The 23,389-nt window shown below is 45.5% G+C and overlaps 1 protein-coding gene across 3 annotated transcripts in view; it reads left to right on the forward strand.

Moving 5' to 3' along the window:
- The window catches only part of FRMPD4 (FERM and PDZ domain containing 4), a gene marked incomplete at both ends in the record, with an annotated part of 645,593 nt that overhangs the window by 583,653 nt on the left and 38,551 nt on the right, over positions 1 to 23,389 (forward strand). For 2 of the 3 annotated variants that reach the window (XM_084258035.1, XM_084258034.1), the window contains one exon: positions 19,180 to 19,225. In XM_084258035.1, coding sequence (XP_084114161.1) covers positions 19,180 to 19,225 — 46 coding nt within the window. Of the gene's footprint in view, positions 1 to 19,179; positions 19,232 to 23,389 lie in introns of all 3 variants that reach the window. The other variant, XM_084258033.1, reaches the window with a different exon arrangement.

Genomic DNA, 23,389 nt, shown 5'->3' on the forward strand with positions numbered 1-23,389 from the left:
AATCAAATAATCCCATTTGCATGTTTAAAATATCACTGCACTGTGTAGAGAATGGAATATAGGAGACGGGAGTGGAAATGAAGAAGCCATTAGAAATTCTTGAAAGAGTCCAGGTGAGAAACAACAGCTAGAGGAGTGGAACAGAGCAGTCCTGGGGATAGAGAAAAGCTGTGTTGTAGGGAAACAATCAGTAAGACTTGGGGTGTATTTGATGCAGAGATGGAGAGAGAGTGAGGAATGGAGGATACATCCAGATTTTCAGTTTGAACTGGGTGGATGATGGTACCAATCAACAAGATGAGCCAGCTGGACTCGGTGGGAATAACTGAGGTCAGTAAATAAGTTTCAATTGCTCAGAGTTTTCTGGCGAGTCATGGGGCCTGCACTGGAGCAAGTCATTGTGCATTTCTGATAAATAGTGTGGCCCCCCACAGGAGTCACCACGTGGGCTTAACTCTCCAATGAGCGCCTTTCACACAAAACCTCCAACGATTCATTTTTTTCACTGTCACTCTTTGGAGCAGTTGTATAATTGGGCCACAAAGAAATGATCACAGTGCTCTTTCTAAGCAGATAGGCCTGTAATTGTGTAGCTTTGTCTTTCAAGTTAATAAAATTTATATAAATTTAAATTTTGCATATATTGAGTTCATGTTGAACTTCATCTTAAAAAAAAAAAACATTTCAAAGTATTGCTTGAAATCTTTCAGATGTGGATTCAAAATGTATCCACATACAATGCACAGAGAGCATCTTGGGGCACATATGGCATAGGGGTCAAAATAGTTGTGGGCCACTTACAGTCACCCTAGCATTTATTTTGCCTCTGGACCCACTCATCAACGTATTTCAGGTCCTGATTGAAATCGGGAGATTCTAGAACTGTGTCTAACCATGGACTGGACAGGTGTGGCTCTGAGGGCCCCTGGCTTGAAAGAGACCCCCTACATCTGGGTCATCTTCCCATCTAGATGGCAGAGAGGGCACCAGGGATTCTGGGGGCCTCACCACTCCACTCAGGTACATGGAATCTCCAGCCCCATGCCACCCCACCCATGTCTTTTAAGCAGAAGACCAGGCCCAGGTTGAAAACTGACACAACTTGGAGGATGAGGGATGACCCACCTAGCCCCATTTTAAATTTAGGATCAAAGCACCTCTTGTGTTCCATCATTTTCTGGGGATCTGTATGGAGGACTTTCACTTCCCCTTCTTAAAATGAATAGCAGTTTGTCTACGTGGAGAAACTGCAAATGAATAACAACAATGCGTGTAAAGGGTGAGTTATTAACTATGCAAATTGACTGCTTCACCTGTTCTGTTCAGACTTCCCCTAACAGTTTTATAGGGTATTGGTTTAAAGACATGCTTATTTGATGCATTGCATGAGCTTCAAAGGGGCCATTAAGATCTCATTTGGGCAAAGAAAATGCATTTTTTGAAAGAACCCCCAACTTGTGTTTGTATAATTTTGTCTCATGGAATTTTTACTGTTGCTACTGTTCATCAAATATGAAAAATAAGACTTTACAATATTATCAAATAATATTGCGCAGTAATAGTTTCCTACCTATTTTGTGTTTCCTGCTAATCCCTTACCATTGTTTTCAACATATTATGATCCATTCAGACTTTGTTGTATCTTGCTTCACACTGTTTTCCTATGCATAGTGTTTTATATTATGCATTGGGTAATCTTGAAAACTCATTTTTAACTCAGTTTTTACATTCACCCTCACCAGCCTGCAGGGCTTACTTTCTGTTTTATCTAGTTGCATATTGATCATTCTTAGACATTAATGAAACTCAAGAAAAACTACTTCCTGTAAAAGACTAAAACTTGTTCAGAGTTTTAAAAGATTGTTGCATATATTTTTGATTTGGTTTTTGCACCCATTTTAATTCACTCTGATTCTGGGCATGAGGTTAAACTTCCAATTGGTAGCAAGAGTGAAAAATATAGGATGATTAAAAATGGAAATCACCAGCCTCCACCTCCCTGTTCTTCATAGCTTTGCAAGTAGAAAGAATAAAAAAGCGGTACGCTGCTAAAACTCTAATCTTATTATTTCAAGGGACATGCAAGGAAACTACGTCTATTTGTTAGCTTGTTTTTTCTTTGTGTTTAACCCAAATTAAATACATAGCCACATACATGTAGGTATGGATGGATACAAAGGGTACCTGCTTCTGAAAAGTAATCTTTCTAGCATTCTTCAGGTAGTAATGGGATAGCTTTTGTGAGTAAAACACTTTTTTCATATAGTCAGCCCAAATGCAGACTATAAACCCTGTTAATACAAAGCAAAAAGGTCTCAGAATTCAGCTGCAAGTCAGTGTGATCCAAGTTCATGTTCAAAGCTATATTTCCCAATAGACAGGAAAATGGAATTTCTCTGCCTTGCCGTGGATAAATTATAGCCACTGATATATTTATAAATGTTTTTCATATGGAAGGCACACTTCAAAATTTTAGTATAAACCCTACAACCTCTTTCCATCAATGAAAATATTCTCAGGGTTGACTGGAAATCTGTCAACTTTCAAAGAGAATTAGAGCACTGCTGGGTTTTCTGAGATCTGGGCTGTTGTTTCAGGTGAGCTATGCTGGAATTATAGACCCTCCTTAATCTGATGTTTCCTCCTGGTAAGAAGGTACATTTTTTTTTTCCTGTAGCTGTTTACAAGCAGTTTCTGAATGTGCTGTCTTTGAATTACAGCTTCTTCAGTGACATTGTCTCTATTCTTGCCAACATTAAAAATAGTAATTCTTTCTTTTGCGCTCACCCTCTCTCTAACATGCATGTGGACGTTACCAGCTAGAACAAGAGTTCAGAGACTTACCACTGCCCTGTTGTTGATATTCAAGTACATGTTGGATCCTAGTGGAGCTCTGCGTACTTCTAACTCTGACACGTGTAGCTGGGAGGTAGTGACTACGATCATTAACCCTCAGGATCACCTGGGAACCCCCAGCTACATCTTAACAACATTAGACCAAACAACATACTACGTAGACTCCATTTCACTGATCTGTGTGTTTACCTTTGCATTTTTGGGCACCATTCATAATGTGAGGTCTCTGAACACAGGCTCCCCGCCAATTGCGGTTAAATCTCCCTTGCTCTTCATCACCATTTCTAGATCTTGAAGCCATTGTGCCACCTGACCTGGGATGCAGCAATAGCCTCGTCCCTGGGTCACCTTTTCCCCGTGCCCCTGATATTTGCCCGCGCCGTTGCCTGGGTGAACCTTTAACTGCAAAACGGATGTATCCGTCCCCTGCTTAAAGCACCCGCTTCAGGGCCACCAAATCTGAGAGAATGCATGCTCCTTGCATGGCTTCAAGACCCTCTATGATCTGGTGTGGCATTACCAGATTCCCAGCAGCCCCCACTGCACCATGTTCCTGTCTAGCTTGTTTCCTTTGGGTGTGTCATCCCCACCACCTGAGAGGTCTTTCATTTCCTTGCCCACCCAGCAAACTCCTCCTCAAGACCAGTTGAAATCCCTCCTGCTGTGCAAATGCCTCCCTGAGCATGTCATTCTCCACGCATTCCCTGGGCAGAGTTGACCCCATGCCCTACATGCCTCTCTGTACCCTCTGTGCATCTGCGTGATGCTTTCGTTGCTTTACGTTTGTCTGTTGGTTAGACTGTGGCCTTCCTGTTCCTGTAGCCTAGCGTGGCCCCCGGTACCTAAATATTTCTTGAATGGGGGGGGGCGGGAAATGAATGAATGAATGACATCCAAATTTGCATGCGTAGTTTTAAAAACCTTTATTCTTACGTCTGGCTTCCTTCTGAAAAAATTTCATGGCTTTCTTCTAAATTCTTATAGTGACAACAGGCATTCTGGAGATTTCCTTGCTGTACAACATCTACTAACCACTCAATTGCTCTCATACTTGTCAATTTTCACCTGTACCTCCCCTTGGGTTCCTGTGCCAGCCATGACCCATCATCCTTCTGCTCCGTAACGCCTCCCCCTAGAGTGTTCACACCAGGATTTTTTGCAGCAACAGGCTTTTTCTCTGCTCTCCCTGGTCTTGCTTTCCCACCTCTCTCTCTCTCTCTCTCAAGAGCCACCTTGTATCCTAACCACTCTGGGAAATGCATTATCCCCTAGCTGGACTCAAAGCAGTCCTTCCTGGAGAACTGTATTCACCTTCAGTGCTCCAGGAAACCTTTTCCTTGACCTTCGCTTCAAGATTCAGCTCAAAAGCTGCCTTCTTCATGTTCCCCACCAATGACCCTCCTCTGTCCCGCAAGTTTTAGTTGTTCTCCCCATTCTGTGTCTCTAAGACATGGGCAGTAGTGCTGCTTTACAACTGTCATATCTTGCCCTGACAAGTGAAGTAGACTGATTGCTTGGCCTCTCTGTGCCACGGTTCAACCATCTAGCGAGTGGGGAGAGTGATCCTACCTGTCAGTGGCAATATGGAGAATAAAGGAAATATTGGAAGATGCTTTGCACCCATAAAGACGAACACAGCATGGATTGTTATTGTGCTGCTCTAATGGGCCAGTAGAAAAAGGCCAAGCTTTGAGATCAGGGCCTCTGAGTACCGATAATGACTTCGCCATGGACAGAGCTTGATTCTTGGCTCTTCCTCCAGTGAGCTTTGTGGCCTTGGATAAAATGCTTAACATGTAAGCCTATTTCCTCACATGTAAAGTGGAAATATTGAAACCTACCTTGCAGAATTAGTTTAAAGATTAGAGATGATGAGGGTCAAGCAGCCCGACCCAGGCTTGGCGCAGTCAGTGATGAGAATAAATGGGAGATGACTTGAATTCAGATGGTGGCCAGTGCTCCCTTGCCATCTGCCACGGGGACCGTAGCGGTTGGCGCGCACACCCCAGGCCAGAGACGGTGCCACATGACGTGCAGGGCCTGAGAGAGAAAGATTGTCAAGCCCAGGAGACCAAACCCCATCCTTGCAGACCGCACCCTGAACACGAATCTGGGTCCTGCTTTAGAAACCCTGCGCAGTCCCGGGCTTCCCTGAGTCACGGTGAGAGCAGTTGCGCGCCCTGTCAGCTCCAGGGGGGTTTCTCTCAGAACCTCAGGCATGGTGAGCTCAGACAGAAGCTTTGAGAACATACCACGTGCCTCATGCGCACCCCCAGTGGTGGCACCCTCATTTTCCGTGACCGGGAAATGAGCCAGCTCCGCCACGGGGCGGGGCGCGCCTCTGCATCCTCCTGCACCTTCCTGCACGCTCTCCCCCGGGCCGGGCCCGGGATTAACAATCGCAAGGACAGTAGCCCTCAGTGACGACGATGGCGGCGGGCGCTCTGCGGAGCACCCCACGCGCCTCCTCCTGCTTCCTCCTGCCACTAGGCCCCCGCCCCTGCCCCTCAGCTGTGCCCGCAGCCCGGGGCCCTCCTGCAGTTGGAGTGATGAACTGGCGCACAGGAGGACTTGTTTCCTACTTCTGGGCCGGAACTCAGAGGACTTCCACTGCCGGAGGCTCTGCCTTCACCTCTCCGGGGCTGATGACACCGAGTTCCCAACAGGCCGGAGGGAAGACATGGGAAATGCTGGCTGTGCCGCGCTCGCCTCAGTCTCTCCAACAGTGAGGTGAACTCGATCGTCAGTACACAGGCGGCCCCTCTGAGAATGTCACCTCATCCCTCTCAGCTTAGAAAGCTCGCTCTGTGGAGCCTTCTGAGGAACATGGCGCAGGCCATAATACTCCAGGTAGCCAAGCAGCCTGTTTCTCTCCTCCCCCTGTTTCTGCCCTCTTTTCCTGTAGGGAAAGGCGGAGTCTTTCCTCCCACCTCTCCCTGCAGAGCTGCCGAGGGTGTGGTCGGCTGGTCTGAGGTGGGTGGGCCTGGAGCAAATGGGGGGACTTCAAAGGAGTGACTCCCGAGAGTGCTGAGGAAAGAGGTGGCTTGTCATTTGTCCTTGAAGAAAAGGTCACAGGAAGCTTTAAGTGCGGGAGGTTGAACAACACAGCTCTAGTGCTATGGGGGCTCTTCAACTGAAAAGGAGAGCAGCTTTGTGTCTCTGGGGAGACCCATTTCATTTCTGCATGTCCCGCCCAAGGGTGCAAGGGAGTCGCGCCAGCCCAGCCCCAACCAGCCACACCATCCTCTGCACAAGTGCCCACATCCCAGGTGACTCCACAGAATGGCAACCCCAGACTGGCAGGGGTTATTTCCTGTTTTCCTTACCAGAACCCTCTAGCCTAGAACCATCCCCGATGCCTGGTAGGGGCTTGTCAAACACTTGTGGAATGAATTCAGGTGGCCTTTAAAGCTGAAATGTAAGTGAAGTATAGAGTGACTGGGTGTCCCCTACTGGGAGTAAAAGCCTGGCATCTTACTGGAATCTGAGGTGCAACTGGAGCCATTAAAGTATGTTGAAAGGAAAGTGGCGTGAGCAGCGTATCTCAGAGGAGTGGTTCACGTCACTTACAAACAGACTGAGGGAAGGAGGCAGGAGGCGTGCCACTTCCTGATTAAAAAAAAAAAAGTTCCTTTCCTCCAACATGTCTCTCTAATGAGTTAATTTGGGTTTTTTTTTAAGATTATTTATGCATACAAGAGCTGGGGTACAGGCCAGAGGTGTGGGGGGTGAGAGGATCCACCAGAGACAGAGTAGGGAACAGAACAGGCAGATTGACTGCAGTACACTGCTGAGGGGAGCAGCGGGCGAGACAGGAGAGGTCTGCTGCGCCATGTGGGTAGCTCCCTTGCCGGCCAGGGATCGAACTCGTGCTGCAGAGACTGCGGATTGCTTCCTAGTGTGGTGTTTAACCCCTTGTGCCACCAGGGAGGCCCTAATGAGTTAATTTGAAAAAAATCCGAGTGTTGGTTGCCAGGAAAGCCATACACTTCTCCTTGTCATCTCGCCCGACAAAGTCAATGCTGTCCGTGGAGGCCAACGCAGGAATTCAACTCTCACTCTGGATTGCAGTCAGCTGATGTTCAGCCTTGCCTTCTGCAGTGCTCCGCTATTGGCACAGCTTCACCCACTGCTACTGACACCCACCTGTCCTGGAGCACAGGGCATTTGCCCTTGGGACCAGGCCTTCAGAATTTCCTGGGAAGAAGCTTCTAGTGGGTGGTAAGAACATGGAGCAAAACCACGGCCTAACGGCAATAGGCATGTTAACTGAACAGCGAGGATGCTCTTAGCACCATGACGTAAAATGCAGGTGTTTCCTAGAGAAGAACCAGACGCTGTCGCTCCCCCTCCATCAGCGGTGTGGCTACGTAGACTTAGCCCAGCAAATGCAATGGCCAAGGGGTACTTCTATCACTTGCTTCCTTGAATTATTTTCTCTCCCTTTCCTCCCTCAATCCCTGCTCTCATCCACCCACCAGAATTTTTCTTCTTCTTCTTTTTTTTTTTGGCAGTCTTCAAGGGAAACTAATGAAAAGAAAAAGAAGTGGGATTTACATAACACCTTTCTCCAAGATACTAAAAGCGGTTCACCCGTCTATGATTTGTCCTCACAACAATCCTCAGAACAGGCCTGTTATTATGGTGGTGATGATCATTATTATTATTATTATTATTATTATTACTACTACTTCTATTTTGCAGTCACGTGGCTTGATGCTGAGCCTTTTAGCTAACACCTCATTTCTTGAATAATTTTAGCCCCTCGACATATGTATAAAAAAGGCCTCAACTGCCACCTCCCATTTGTGATTGCACCACGTAGTCCATTACAGTCTCCGGGCCTCTGTTTAATTTTATCTTTTAAAAATATATGAAACCCCTGTATTGTGAGAACACGGCAGGACTGGTGAACAGAAGGTGACGTAAGTGCCAAAAGAGAGCAGAGGCAAACATAAATATCCTCTGAGCTAAGAGAGAAATGGAAAGCAACTGTCAGAGCAAATTGATTTGAATTGCATAAGAGTGTGATTTTTTTTTTTTTAATGAGTTGACTCGGGATATGAACTATTGTTTCTAACAGCTTCAACTTGGCAGGTGACACTACCTGTCTCTTTCTAGTCGCTTCCAGTCTTTCAGGCTCCGAATTTGTATTGGCTTCAAGTTTTTTAATGTTGCCAAATTCTTTCCAGCTCACTGAATTCCTGCAGTCAGCTCACATGCCCCACAGCAGCAGTGTCTCTGGGGAGCGACCCTGCAGTGGCTTGCGCCACTTGTGAATGGTCTCTCCTCGCTGCCCCAACAGTCTCCTTCCTCGACCACAACCTCATCTAGGTTCAATATGGAGAGATTTCGTTCAACAGACCAGCTGCTGAATCTGCCATCTCCTCCTCTTCCTTCTCCTGTTTCTTCTCTTGTTCATATTCGCCGTTACCGCCAAGCCTTGTTCTTCTGTCTCTGTCAGACCTGCCCTGCTTTTAGATGGGGCCGGATCCGTCCAAGGTCGCTTCATAACACATAACCGCCGGACCTCAGTGGCATTCCTTTGGGGGTAGGGAGTAAACTATATAGAACATAAAATTTGCCATTTTAAACAATTCTAAGTGTTCAATTCAGAGGCATTAATTCTGCTCACAATGCTGTACAACCATCTCTACTCTCCACAAAATCTTTGATTAAACCCAAACAGCAACACTGTGCCCATTAAGGAAAATCTCTCACTCCCCCCACCACCCCTTCTAGCAGCTGGTAACCTCTAATCTACGTTCTGTCTGAATCTGCCTATTCCAGATCTTTCCTATAAGTGGAATCATGTAATAGTGGCCCATTCATGTCTAGAAATAGCATTTCTTTCTCATGCATCTGGAAACTGGTTGGGAAGGCTCTGCTGATCTGAGCAGGTCTGTTCCACAGGTCGCATTCTCTTTAGGCCAGGAGGCTGGCTAGGTTGTGATGGGTACCGGGGCTGCAGAGGGAGTGAGAGTGGGCAAGCAGGTGCACACTTGAGTGTCTACCATGCACAGGAAATTTTGCATTCATTTAATTCACAGTTGTCCTATGAAATGGTTGCTATAATTATCACCATCCTCCACATGCAGACACTGAGGCATGGAGTGCTCAAGTAATTCATACAGGTGTGCCGCTAGGAAGTGGGTCAGGATTTGATCCTCTAAAAGATAAAGCTCTGACATTGACCTGACACCCTGTGTTGTTCGTACCTATTTCATTAACCAACAGGTCATGGGCCCAACCCAAAGTCTAGCAAGTGAATGTCAACTCGAATAGGAGGTGGCAAAGTTACATAAAGCATATGGGGAGGGTGAAGATCTGGGACCGAGGCCTCCATGGTTAAAATGTAGTTTCTGCAACTCAAATGCCCAAAAATAGATGACTGGATCAAGAAGATGTGGTACATATATACCATGGAATATTACTCAGCATTCAAAAAAGATAAACACATGCCATTTGCAGCAACATGGATGGCGCTGGAAGGGATCATGCTCAGCGAAATAAGCCAGAAAGAAAAAGAAAAATACCGGATGGTCTCACTCATAGCAGGAATCTAGAAAACTTAAATAAGGGACCAGGAAAATGAATAACTATAAGAAAGTGAAAATCAAAATCAACAAAAAACTATGAACCAGAGATACTTTTAGGGGGGCGGGGGCGGGAGGGGAGGGATTGGGGTCAGAATGGGGGGGCTGCAATTGTATGGGGAATATAAAAATAAAATTTATTATTTAAAAAAATAAAAATAAATAAATAAATAAAAAATAAAATGTAGTTTCTGGAGTTGTATGGATCCTGTTCTCCACTTTGTAGCCATGCAACTGTACTAAAAGTGCTTTAATATTTCTGGGCCTCATTTCCTTATCAGTAACAGAGGATAATAATATTCCCCAGCTCTCAGGGTGTAGTGATTATCACTGAAATGCTCTACATTTCCCATTGAAAATAGCGAGCAATGTTATGGTGTCCTCACAATGGAAAGAATAGCAAAACAGCCAAATCCAATAAAACATGTTTTATCTTTACTTCTCATTGAGTAAAGAAGTTTAGCTTTGACGAGGATGCTGGGAAACATCATGGAAATTCAGGAAAAGAGAGCAGACTAAGACCTGTTGGAATTTAAAGAATTAGTAGTAATCCTTGTATACACTGGTTTTCATACTTGCTTTTAGAAGGAATCCCTTTTTTAAAGATTTTATTTATTTTGCATAGAAGAGCTGGGGTATAGGCCAGAGGTGGGGGGAAGTGAGAGGTTTCACCAGAGACAGAGTAGGGAGCAGAACAGGCGGATCTACTGAAATACACTGCTGCGGGGAGCAGCGGGGAGACAGGAGAGGACTGCTGCCCCATATGTGGGTCAGCTCCCTGGCCAGGGATCGAACTCATGCCATCTGTGTGGGCCATTGCTATGATATGCTGAGAGTGAACCCCTAGGCCACCAGGGAGGCCCGTAGAACAGAACCGTTTCTTCAACAGAAACCTAACTCATAATCCCAGTGCATACAGCAGTGGGGGGTTTCTCCACCACAGAAGACACAGGGATGTCCCGAGTTCTACCCACTGGCATGTGCCCCTGTCTCAGGAGGTTGTGTGGACCAGTTTGAGAGCCACTCATTGAGTGCAAGCTCCTCTTCTGGATGAAAAAGAAGATGGAAAGAATTCTTTCCTACTGGAAGCATGTCAAAGCAGACAGAGATGAATGAGAAGATGTGAATTAGCTGCTTCTTTCCCAACTCGCTGTGATGACAATGGATTGTTACCAGCTGCTCATCAGGACTTCGGGGCTCCCAACCATTTTGAGATAGTTTGTCCTACTTCATTAGGGTGCATTGACTGTGGCATGCTCAGGCTTCCTTGCACCCCTCACTCAGCAGACAAAGCTTTAACTACTTCTAAGTTACCTCAAGATATTCTTCTCCAGCCCTTCCTTTGTAGACAGAAATCAACTGCTTATTCAACATGATGTCTTTCAGCCATAATAGCACCTGAGAATGTTTTTAGATGACGACGTGTATGAATGGACAGTGACTTGGTCCAATACCAGCACAATAGAAAGGAGCTCAGTCAGACACTAGGAAGAATAAAAGAACATGTAGAATTAAAGAGATGCACATGTCATGAGGTGGGAAGGAAAGACATAGCCCAAAATAACTGGGTCTCTGCCTGAACACTGTAATACCTAGGACCTTGCGCTTCCAACCTAGGTCTATACCAAGCAGAGATGCATACAGGTATTCACCAAAGACATCTGCAGGAATGTTAATAGCAACACAATTCTTTCCAGCCCCAAATTGAATACCCTCCCAAATGTACATCAGTAGTAAAATGGATAAAGAAATTTTGGTACATTCCACAGTGACTCAAATGTAATATTGAGTGAAAGAAGAGAAATAATAGTTCAGGCTATGTGAGCATATTGCTGTCATGTTCCAAATGGAGTCTCACTCTTCTGGAAGTCAGGAAATGGGTGTCCTTGGGGAATATATCTGTAGAGCCCCAGGTTTTTCAGTCTCACCACTACTGACATTGTAGGTGAAAAATTCTCCCATTTCAGTGGACTGTCCTGTGTGCTGGGGGGTGTTTAGTAGCATCCCTGCCCTCAAGGTCCCAGTGGCACCCCTATAGTTGTGATAACCATGAATGTCTCCAGACAAAATCATTCCCCACTGAGAGGCACTGATGCAACTGAAATACTTGCCTGGCTAGACACTCAGTAAACTCCTGCTGGATAGAGTGAGAGCTCTTTAGTATCATGCAGGTATATAAAATGATGTACTTTTTATCTCGAGGGATCCTGCTGCCCTTAAACATAAATACCAGTTTCGTCCATTAGTTAAAGGTAAGTAGGTCAAAGGCCAAAGACAGCATTCATTCAACAAAAAAATGAATCAAATGGACAAAAGATTTAGGTCAAACTAAAAACAAATATCATATGCAAATAAAATTCTCTTAGCAGCAGTTTCCAAATCCAAAGTGCCTAACCTGAAATTTTACTGTGAAGGTTTGAAAAATACAGTAAGATACAGGGCTTGGAATGAGATAGTTTCATTAAAACTTTAATTTTGATAATTACTGCATCAATTACATGGATTTTCAACCTAATGGCCTAATATTCTTCACAAAGAAAAGCACAGCCTACACCTTAAATATATTCAGTAAAATGTGAATTAAACTTTGCAAGGAATTCTGGTTTCTCCCCAGGTTTACATTCAAGTCGTTGGTTGCATGTAAGCTATGTAATTCTAAACCTAAAATTACTGTGTACTTTAACCCTTTCTCTGCGAAGTTCAAATGTATACTCCACAATGTGCTACCAATAGGACTCTCAGATTTCTTTGAGTGAAGCATTTTTACTGCAACACTCTGATTGGGTCTTCTCCTGCCCTCTAAGTTGACTGATCTTTTCCCCTTCACTCTGGTCTCCAAATGTCTATCATGAACATTATAGTTCCACCGCCCTGCCTCCAGCAGAGAGCTCACCTTCTCCACACATCCACATATGTTTGCGTAAGACACCTGAGTTTTAAGCATAGCTCCCCGCATTCTGGAGAAACATTAGATCGGATACTTTCCCTTCCTTGGTCAGGAAAACAGGTTCAGTTTTAAAGCATGAACCCCTTTGTTCACCTCTTTATGGGGAGATGATACTCCCATTTTCTATTGCCCCCCCCCCAACAATCATCATGCTTAATGGTGGATCTCTCCTGATTCCCTGGGTTGTCTGGGCTCAGATGATTCCTCACTGGGGTCGCTCGTGTGGCTGCAGTTAAAGGGCAGCCAGGCTGGAGCCGTCTAAAGGCTTGTTTGGGCTGGCATCCATGATGGCGCCCTTCATCCTGTGCTGTTGCCTGGACAGGGATAGCTGATGCACATGTGGCTGGCAGGGCAAATCTCCCTCTGGCCACACTGCTTCTCCACATGGCTAGCTTCCTCGTGTGTTTCATGCGTGGTGTAAAACATGGTGCTCATGGGGCTTTGGACTTCTTCCATGGCAGCTAGCTTCTCAGATTGAGCATTGCAAAGGGCATGTGTCAATGCTGCAAGACTTCTAAAGGATTCTTCTAGCCAAGGCCTGGAGGTCACTTCCACAATATTCTGTTTGTCAAAAGCAAGTCACAGAACAGTCCAGACTCAAGGAGGGGGAGACCACCCAGGGGTGTGACTCCCTGAGGTGCAGCTTTGGAGGGTCAGCTTTGGAGCCTCCATATCACAGCTGGGGAATGAGGAGCAGTGAAATCATCCAGTCTTTCAGGATGAGCTCTTCGCCAGGCCTTCAGTTCTGTTCATTTTCCTTTGAACTACCAAACAGGGGGACTTTTTACTTAGTAGTATAGCCCCTCACTCAAGGGCAAAGATGGTGGTGGGTGAGTGACACATTGCAGACTTGGTAGAAGCCAAGTCAGTGCTTCTAGACAAGTAAACTCTGATCCATCTCTCGTCTTTGTGGCCCTGATAACTGTGGTGGCTTCATTATGCTCATTTTCTGCCTTAGCGTTCCCTGAACACAACTGAGAAATGACAACCCCTTTCCTCCTTTTGCAGCTTTCAAGGTAAAGGCAAGGTCCAGCAACAATGGGTACCGATTAAGTGCTTCCTAACGTCCGTGACAGATCACACTTCGCGTTAATGTGTTGACCTTTTCTGAATGCTTGGTCATTTGCTAGCCTTTTCCACTCTCTCCAGCTAATGATTTCAGTACCTGCTAGGAATTGATGCTGCGGATAATTACAATCTCTATTCCGAGTGTTGGAAAGGTCAACTAGATGGAGTGCTAAACCCCCTTCCAAGTCGTCCTGTGGCAACTTTTCTCAAAATAAGGGCAGCATTATTTCCTCCCACTTTGCCAGCAGTTGACTAGGCTGACGCTCCACTATGGCTGGTGATCACACCCAAAAAATCTTAGTGCTCTTTTCACATCTCCAGGTTCAGCTAGGAAGAGAAAATAGAAGGCTCCCAGTGGCTTCACAATACCCTAGGGTGGAGAAAAGGCTCTTCCGAGTAAAGAATGGCTATAGAAACGCTGTCCATCAGCATTTATTTCCATGAACAGAAGCTCCCAGCAGCAGAGAATGCAAGCGCTGAGATGCACCAGGTTCCCAGAAGAGAGTATTTTTCTAATCTCTTTGAAGAACTCTGAAGTGCAGGAAGAAAGCCCCTTCCATGTGCATGTATTTACCTTAGAAGACAGTTCAAACGTCTCTGTGTCGTGCCACCTGTCTTTCCAAGCAAAAATGATGCACGTCCCTCTTTTGAGTTATGTTAGAATGTTGTTTTAGAATTTACAAGAGCCTTTCATATAGAGCCCTAAATTGCCTCTTTATTTTGCTTTTTAAGAGCCTAAATTTTAGCCTTCATAGATTACTTGCTGCCACTTTTGAAATTTAAAATCTTACAGTTAACTGCAATACTTTACACTTTTGACATAAATAACTTCCTATCTATTTTAGCTCTTTCCTTTGGGTTTTGTTTTGTCTTCCTAGTCTCTGAAGGAATCTCAGTGTTCTTCACAATGCTGTTAAATTCCAACTCCCTGAGCTGATTGAAGGATCTCTTCAGTTGGTCTCCAAGAGACAGCACGTGGCAATATGATTATGTTTGCACCACTAAAATCATGTCAGTATAAAATGAGAAAGTCAGGGGCTCCCTGGTGGCACAAGGGGTTAAGCACCGCACTATGAAGCAATCCGCAGCCTCTGCAGCACGAGTTCGATCTCCAGCCAGACAGGGAGCAACCCACATGGTGCAGCAGACCTCTCCTGTCTTGCCTGCTGCTCCCCTCAGCAGTGTATTTCAGTAGATCTGCCCGTTCTGTTCCCCACTCTGTCTCTGGTGAATCCTCTCACTTCCCCCCACCTCTGGCCTGTGCCCCAGCTCTTGTAAGCATAAATAAATAAATCTTAAAAAAAAATGAGAAAGTCAGTTAAAGAAAGGTGCCAAGGCATGCCACTTGAAAGAGAGAGAAAGAGAGAACTCCACCTTTGGCCTCATTGTTGAAAGGGATCTTAATAGCACACGCCTGGTTAGAATCTGAGCTGCTTCTTCCCATTGCTTTGCTAACTGCAACAGAATCACATCCAATGAAATTTGAAAATGAGGTGTGATCCCAAGGCATGACCCATCACCCCAAACCTGAGTCAAGGGCCTCTCCATCATGAAAGGATAAGAAGAGACTTTTCTAGACCTGGCCTGGACTCTGGCCTATGCATCTTCTTCCTTGGCTGATTTAGACTTGTATCCTTTCACTACATAAAATTGTAATCATAAGTATAAAAAAAAAGTAAAATAATTTTAAAAGAGTAAAGAAAAGATTTTTGTTAAGAAATGAAGAAAGAGGGCCTCCCCGGTGGCGCAGCGGTTGAGCGCTGGGTTGCGAAGCTGCCTGCGGCCTCTGCGGCGCCAGTTCGATCCCCGGCTGCTCCCCGGCCACCTGAGGAGGGTCCCACATGGCGCGCAGACCTCTCCTGCTGCCCGCTGCTCCCCTCAGCAGTGTACTTCGGTCCTTCTGCCTGCTCTGCTCCCCGCTCTGGCTCTGGTGAATTCTCTCACCCTCCCGCGCTTCTGACTGTACCCAGTGCATGTATAAACAAAACAAACAAACAAATAAATAAATAAAACATGCCTCTAAAAAAAAAAAAAAAAGAAATGAAGAAAGAAATTTAAGACAAATTTGATAGGAGCGGTTTAGGCAGGTTGTATATTTTCTTTGGCAGGTCAGCGCTGATTCAAAGATTAAAATGTTTTTAACAAATTTATCCATTTAAAAAATATTGGCACTGCAAGTTGAAATTACTTGTCAAAAGTAGAAAATTCACTTGGAATTTATTATGAAATGATACTTCTGTGCTTTCAACTGGATTTTTAAAAAGTCTCTAGCAGGCCTTCGTAAAAAGAACTTATCTGATTAGTTGTATGTGGCATCTTCCATTTTCCAGTCTTCTCTTTCCAGTGAAGTGATTTTCAAATGACTTTTTAAATGATGTAGATATTTGTTTTTCTTCCTAGGATCTTAGGGTTGGGAATTCTCAGGAATCCAAAACATCGCAGAGTTCATTCTTGCCGAGCTGTTGTAATGCGACAATTATGGATGAGAGGAAACTGAAGGAAAGCACATCCCCAGTCCTAATGATAAATAACATATTGGAATATTTTATTTCGTTTCAAATAACTTCATTTATTCATTAAGTGGTAAAATTAGAATCAATCTAGGTTATGTTTCAGGCAATTTGCAGAGAATTAATATAGACACAAAGACTTTCAATGCCATAAATATAATAGACATATTTTGAAAAATGGTTCCCATTTTAAAATTAACAAGGTGTATTGAGCAATCATTTTCCTGATAATCATGACAGAAAACAATTTCTGTGAAAGGTAGAGTCATGGATAGAACTTCTTTTGAGAAGCTTAGAGCTTCCTTGGCTACAGATCTCTCTGCTAGTGTGGCAGACAGAGGCTAAGATGGCCCCCAGTCTGAGACTGGGCCCCAAAGGCCCGATGGTCCCTGCCTCCGGGTCCTCACAGCTATGGCGTTCCTGCTCCTCTAACCCAGGCGGTACCTATAACCAGCTTCTAACCAATAGAATATGGCAGGTGATGGATGTCACTCCTGTGGTTGTTGCATGTGTAGCTTCCACTTTGCTAGCAGACTCTCTCGCTGTTTTTGATGAAGCAAATTGCTAGGTTGGGAAGGCCCATGTGGCAGGGAACTGAGGGTGACCATCTTGCCGCCGGCCTGCAAGGAATGGAGGGGCTCGTAACAGCCCAAGTGGGAACTTAATCTGCCCACAACCACAGAAGTGTGCTTATAAGTGGATCCTTCCCAACTGAGCTTTCAGAGGAGACCCCAGTCATGGCCATCACTGAGCCTCATGAAGGAACTGGACAAGACAAGCAAGTTACTAATCCATGCTCGTATTTCTGACTCGCAGAAATGCTGAGATAACGTACGTGGTTTTCCAGCACTAGATAACTAGTAAGGCTAGCATCTGCACTAGGCAGAGTAGTGACGGCCCCAAGGACGTCCATATCCTGATCCCCAGGACCTGTGGCATTGTATATCTGATTCAGTTAAGGGTGGAAGGGTTAGCCTGGATTATCCAGAGAGGCCCAATGTAATCATGGGATCTTTATGCATGAAAGGGCTCTTGTGAATGGTGCTGCAGTAGATATCATTTCCTTTTCCCTTCACCACATTTTTACGTTTGGCCCAAGTAGCTGTACACACATCTAAACTTCTCTCTTCCTGCCCCGTCCCACGCTGCGCGTGCTCATGCTTCCATGTCACAAGAGTTGCCCCGCTCGCTTCCAGCACTTCACCTCCACAGCTCTGCTGCAGGAACAACCTTGTTCACGGCCTTTCAAGGCCAGTGGTCATTCGTGATGGAAACCAGGGTGTCATAGCCGGTCATAGTGTCGGTGACACTGACATTTCCCAAGCAGTGCCGGACTGCTCCCCTGAATTGCTACACGGTCTGCACGCCCGCCACCAAGGCTTCAGTGTCCATCTCATCTGCTGAATGCTCATCTGCCCACACTGTCGCTTTATTACATCGCCAAAGGACAATACTGGTGTCTGCTCCAGGGCCACGCTCTCTGCCAGCCCTTGGTGATTGGGAACTCACGGGAGCAGACGGGCCACCATCTAGTGTGCCGGCCGCCCCAGCACCACCATCCCAAACATTCTGATTCTTCCTGGACTCCCTGGGGTTCTGGTCTTCCTTTCCCTGCCCCACTGATCTCTCCTCCCCATCCCGCTCCCTACGCCAGGCTCACACACGCCGCTGCTGTGGCAAGTCAGTGGAATGAAGTCCCTCCTGTGATGTGAGTCAGTCAACCCACAGACCCATTAGTGCTAACAGTGCGATTTGCAGTGGCTTCTTCAAGCAAACAGCAGCGCTGAAACACCCCTTCGCTTTATTCCTTTGAGCAATAAATCACCAACACAGGTAATTAATTAGGACCTAAAGTATAAAAGTCAGCTCCTTCTCCGCAACGGGGCAGCCGACCTTTCTCCTACTCGTGATAATCAAGGAACAAAGGCAGGAAGGAGGAAAAACTGTTATAACCCATAATGTGATTTTCCCCAAAGGTTTGCGTTATTTGAAAAGTTTGGGTTACTGGGGGACAATTAGATAAACCATGAGGTTACATGGGCCTGCTTTCAGCTACAGTGTTCCCGTCATGAGCAACTTTTCCCAGCGCGTGCCTGTCTGAAATTGATGTCAAGGGCCCGGGTGCTGTTGGGTGGCGGACGCAGCAGCTCCGTGCTCTGGGGAGTGGTGTCAGCTGGGATGCTGGCTTTACATAAGAAACCTACAGGGATGTTTTTCTTGCATGAGGCTGACCCTGAGAAGACAGTGATGTTCAGTGAATGGATAGAATTTTTAAAAAGCTATCCCCTTAGATTTCTGGACCTACTAAACATAGAGCTTCCATAGGATCCAGCAATTCCACTCCTAGGTATTTACCCAAAGGACACAGAAACATCAATTCCAAAGAGCACCTGCACCCCTATGTTTATAGCAGCACTGTTTACAATAGCTAAGCTTTGGAAACAGCCCAAATGCCCAAAAATAGATGACTGGATCAAGAAGATGTGGTCCATATATACCATGGAATATTACTCAGCATGCAAAAAAGATAAACACGTGCAGTTTGCAGCACCATGGATGGCGCTGGAAGGGATCATGCTCAGCGAAATAAGCCAGAAAGAAAAAGAAAAATCCCGGATGGTCTCACTCATAGCAGGAATCTAGAAAACTTAAATAAGGGACCAGGAAAATGAATAACTATAAGAAAGTGAAAATCAAAATCAACAAAAAACTATGAACCAGAGACACTTTTAGGGGGGCGGGGGCGGGAGGGGAGGGATTGGGGTCAGAATGGGGGGGCTGCAATTGTATGGGGAATATAAAAAAAGCTATCCCCCTTCGAGAAAATTGCAGGGAAAGCGATGAACAGCTGAAGGAAAAGGAGCAGGGGAGACTCAGTGCTGAGAGGCGATGTGTGTGAGGCTGCTCGAGTGGATGTCTCAAACTGTTCCTCCTTCGGCATGTTTTATTGCCGGGCCTGCTCTTTGGGATCCCAGATATTACCTCCCGATGTTAGCCACGTAGGAAGCTCTCAAGTGGGCTGTTTGATTTTGGTTTTTCTCTGTGGTCTGAAAGCCCGCTTCTGAGTTCTTGATTTCCTCCGCGCCGGGAGCCCCAGGAACATTGAGCAGCACAGCACCCATCTCATTGCAACAGAACGCTGTTCGGGTTCAGATTCTGCATTTCATAAAAATGATTTTTTCCCTTTCTTTCTTTCTTACAGAAGCTGCAAAGAATCGATCCTCCTCACTGTCATTCAGCCTTACCCGGTAAGTGTCCGTGAGTAAACGCACGCCTGCGCGCGGGCTTCTGGCACCTGCCTCCCACTCCAGGGGAACCATGAGGTTGGATAAATAACAGCAGAGTGAAATCACACGCACTCGCAGTGCAGATTTCAAAATCTCCACCATTTGGACTTAGACCCCGTAGTAGCAAACCCATTCACTGGCGAAAAGAGAAAGTGCATGTAAGAATTATATAAAATAAAATATAAAAAAGAAAAAGAAAAGAGAAAGTACATTTCCCGAATAGCTTGAAAACCAGCTGTGAGTCCCGTCGGACTCTCACATCAGGAAAGCACCCAAAACTCAAATCTTTCTTGTGGTTCCAGCTGAAAAAGCACAAGTTGTGGGAACATCTAGTTGCGGGAGGTGGAGGCCCCCTTGCTTTTCTTATTCCCATCTCAACAAACTGGGTATTAGCGAACCGGGTATTAGCGACAACTGCCGTGGCTTGAAGTATTTCTACATCAGTGACAAGGTCTCATCTATGTCAGTCACCATCGTTTAACCAAACTCTTCATGTCCTCTGTCCCCCAATTTGCCTCCTAGCTGCTGCGGGCTAGGCGCGGCAGACAGGACAAACTGCATAGTCAAGATTCCGAGAAGATCACAAATAGAACTAACAAGACAACAAGTTATTCCACCCGGGCCATAACAATATGTCTTACAAGCTTTTTTAATAGTGACTTAATATTTAATAGTGACTGTTAGCTTTTAGTCCTAGTTCTCACACGCACACATCCATGTTTGGATCTGAAAACTCAGGACACAACAAAATGAGAGAGAACCAAAGTTTGAGATCTAGTCCCCAGCAAGAAAACAGATGAGCCCATGCCGGCCCTGACCCAGGGCTCCTCATCTTGGCGATAAGGTCAGGTTGCCCCGTCCACCCTGCTACGCCATCTCATGGCCTCCTTACCTTTCAAGTCTCAGTACCACTCTGAACGCTGCTTCCTATTGCTGTTGGACGCTGCTGACGCTTGGGCTGGGAACGCTTTATCGGGGAGGGCTGTCGAGGGCACTGGAGGGTGTGGAACAGCACCCCTGCCCTCTATGTAGCAGATGCCAGGAGCCCCCCCCCCTTTCAGAGTGGTAACAACCAAAACTACCCCCAGACATTGCCAAGTGTTGGCTGGAGAGCACAGCCACCTCCACTTGGGAGTCACTGTCCCACCCAGCACCATCCCTTGTTGATCTGGTGCAAAGTGGCTTATTCTGCCTCTGAAGATAAAAGTTGAAACCCCAACGTGACTAGATTCACGAATGTGGAGAGAAGTGTGAACAGGAGAATGAGAGACACCACAATTTTTGCTGATCTATTTGTGTTTAGATTTTCCTACAAGCAAATTGCTTCTATTCACCCCTCTCCACCCCCTGCCATGAAGTGACCCTAAATTTATTTATATATCTATTGATTTATTGAGGCAGCATTGGTTGACAGCACTGTATGATTTAGGGGGCTAGGGTTACGCCTTCTCAGATCTATGTCGCCACACCTTCCCACCACCACAGCCCCCCACAGTCCTTTACCCCAGGGGACCACTAGGCCCCTTCCCCTTTGCTCCCACTCCCACCTCTATAGCCTTAATTCTACACTCATATTTCTAGGGGTTAAAAAATTGGGGGCGTTCATTTATTTGCTGAACATTCTCTCAGCAACCGAGATGGACATGCAGAAACAGATGGCCCGCCGAGGAAGTCCATAGATTCTGCTTTTATTACAGACAATACAAATTAGCATTTAAATGTCTTTGCAACATGCTGGTCAGCATTTTTTTAGGTTGTATTTCTTCTGCATAATAAAAGCCAGTCAAAACAGAGTGGATGTTTACCCTTCTCAGCACATCCTCCTTGTGCCCGGGGCTGCCCTGATATGACCCAGACTAAGAGCCCAACACTCAGGGGGCCCAGCTCCAGGGGGGCTGAGGGCAGAGTCTTCGGACCCCTGAAATTCTCTGCTAAGAAGTCATTCTTCACAGGTTGCTGCCTTATTTGATGTTATCTGGAAGGCTTTCTCCCTCCACGCCGTTTACATTATTTCTTAGAAGAAAACTTGTGGAGCTATAGAAGCAGAACAATATATTTGAGCAAACCTTTTCCTCAGAGACAACCAGTTATAAACATGTCGGCCTAGTTCCCTCCAGCCTTTCCTGCTAAGCCCTGTCATTAGTTGAGATTATATTGTACGTATAATTTTCCTCTGCTTTTTTCACTTGGTGTTTCATAACCATTTTCCCATGTCATCGAGAATTCTTTATAAGCATCCTTTTGAAAGCTGGAAAATGATATATTAAACCAAGATCCACTGAACCAGCTCCCTATCGTTGAGCCCATCATACTGTCTTTTCTATTATAAATAAGTCTGCAGAGAACATCTTTGTGCATAAATTTTTATCTGTATTTACTAGTATTTCCTCAGGATAGAATTTTAGAAAGGAAATTTCTGGGTTACTCCTGCATTTTTTTTTTCTTTTGTTCTGCCGTACCATCTCTTTTCTTTGTGCTGTTCCCCTTTTATTACAGCTCTTTCTTGGCCAGCTTTTCCCTTTCCCAGTTCCCAAGTCTAGAACTGCCTGAACTGCCCGGACCAGCTGTCCCTGAGACAGACTCGAGAGTCTCTGTAACCTCCCCTCGCACAATCCCAATTCAGTGGGACTGGGGCTAAGTCTCCCTCAGTTCTGGGGTTTCTAGGCATTCACAGCCCTTTGGGTTTCCCCAGGCCAGAGATCTGAGCCCACATGTCCTTCCTGTTCCTTCCACTGTGTTCCACTTACCCGAGAGAGGCTACCCATCTCCTCATGGAAGCTCTAGTGCAGCCAACACTGTCGAACTCACACCTTGGATATGCCCGCCCAATTTCCGACTGAGAGCAGGACAATTCTTTGCTTGTGTGCCTCTCTGGTCACAGGAGCATGCTTGGGGTGTGGAAGGAATTGGCACTCCCAGAAACCATTTGCAACATCACTGATGGACAGGAGCTGAGGGGACAGGCCCTGCTCCCTCCCTTCATGTAACTGTGAGGTCTGCTTTCCGCCTTGTTTCCCAAAGGTTCCCAGCAGCCAGCGTTAAGCCCCATTTGTTACAGTGGTGCCTGACTTAACAGCGCATGCCTCATTAGCTTCTCCCTCCCTGCTTCCCATCCCCCCATATATCTTTGCTTCCTGGGAACACCTACCAAATCAGCTACCTGCTTCCAATCCTTGTCTTAGGGTCTGCTTTGGGGAAACTCCAACTAAGTCACCCAGTAATCTGTGAACCAGTTAGTCCTTATCAATATTGACCCAGTGCCTATTCTATAAGTAGTGATGGAGATTGCAAGTTCGAGACTTTACACTTTGGTTCCAGGAATTAATCTTACGCAATATTTTTCAGACCATGTTCTGGTGACTTCTAAGAGCATCTGAAGCATTTGAAGCACACATAGATTGTCACACATCTGTGGTGGCCACTTTAGCAACAGTTAATTTGGAAAGATGTGCAGGGGTGGATTGGAGGCCTTCTAATCTTAAAATTAATTAAGAATCTGATCATTCTAAATGGTAATTACTTGTCATTTTTACTACAGGATATGAAGTGCTTGTGATCAGCATCTACAGTAATGAACACTGCTGAGAATGTATCCCTCAGGGTTTTGAGCAGTGCATGCACATTGTATAGTTTTTGAGCTATGAAGTGAGATCTGAGTTAAAACTGCAGTCATGATTCGTTGACCTCCTCTGTGTACCACCAGTACACCTCCTCTGTGTACCTCCTCTGTGTAACTCCAGCCGGTAGAATAAGCCATTAGTTGGATTCTAATTCAGTAGCCTTCATACGTGGAGAGCTTATTTTGTATTATCAAACAATTTTTGAAATGCATGTTGATTTTAAGAATTAGTCACAAATTCAGAGCAAGAAAAATGCACTTACTGTGGTTTCTTAGTTAAACGTTTGTCCCAAGCCTGTTGACTTGGAATTATGTGGAAAATAACATGGACTTAACCTAAGCTGTCTAATTTCCTTCCTGGTTTTCCTAGATAACCATGCTTGTCGTCAGAGCGTGGTAAATAAATATGAGGATGCAACTGCATGAGGTGGACATGCTCTAGCTACAGAGAGAAGCATCCCCAGAACCTCAAGTTCTGCTATTTGGGGGGTCACTTACTTCAGCGA

Source organism: Talpa europaea, assembly GCF_964194135.1.
Source record: "Talpa europaea genome assembly, chromosome: X".
Taxonomy (NCBI): domain Eukaryota; kingdom Metazoa; phylum Chordata; class Mammalia; order Eulipotyphla; family Talpidae; genus Talpa; species Talpa europaea.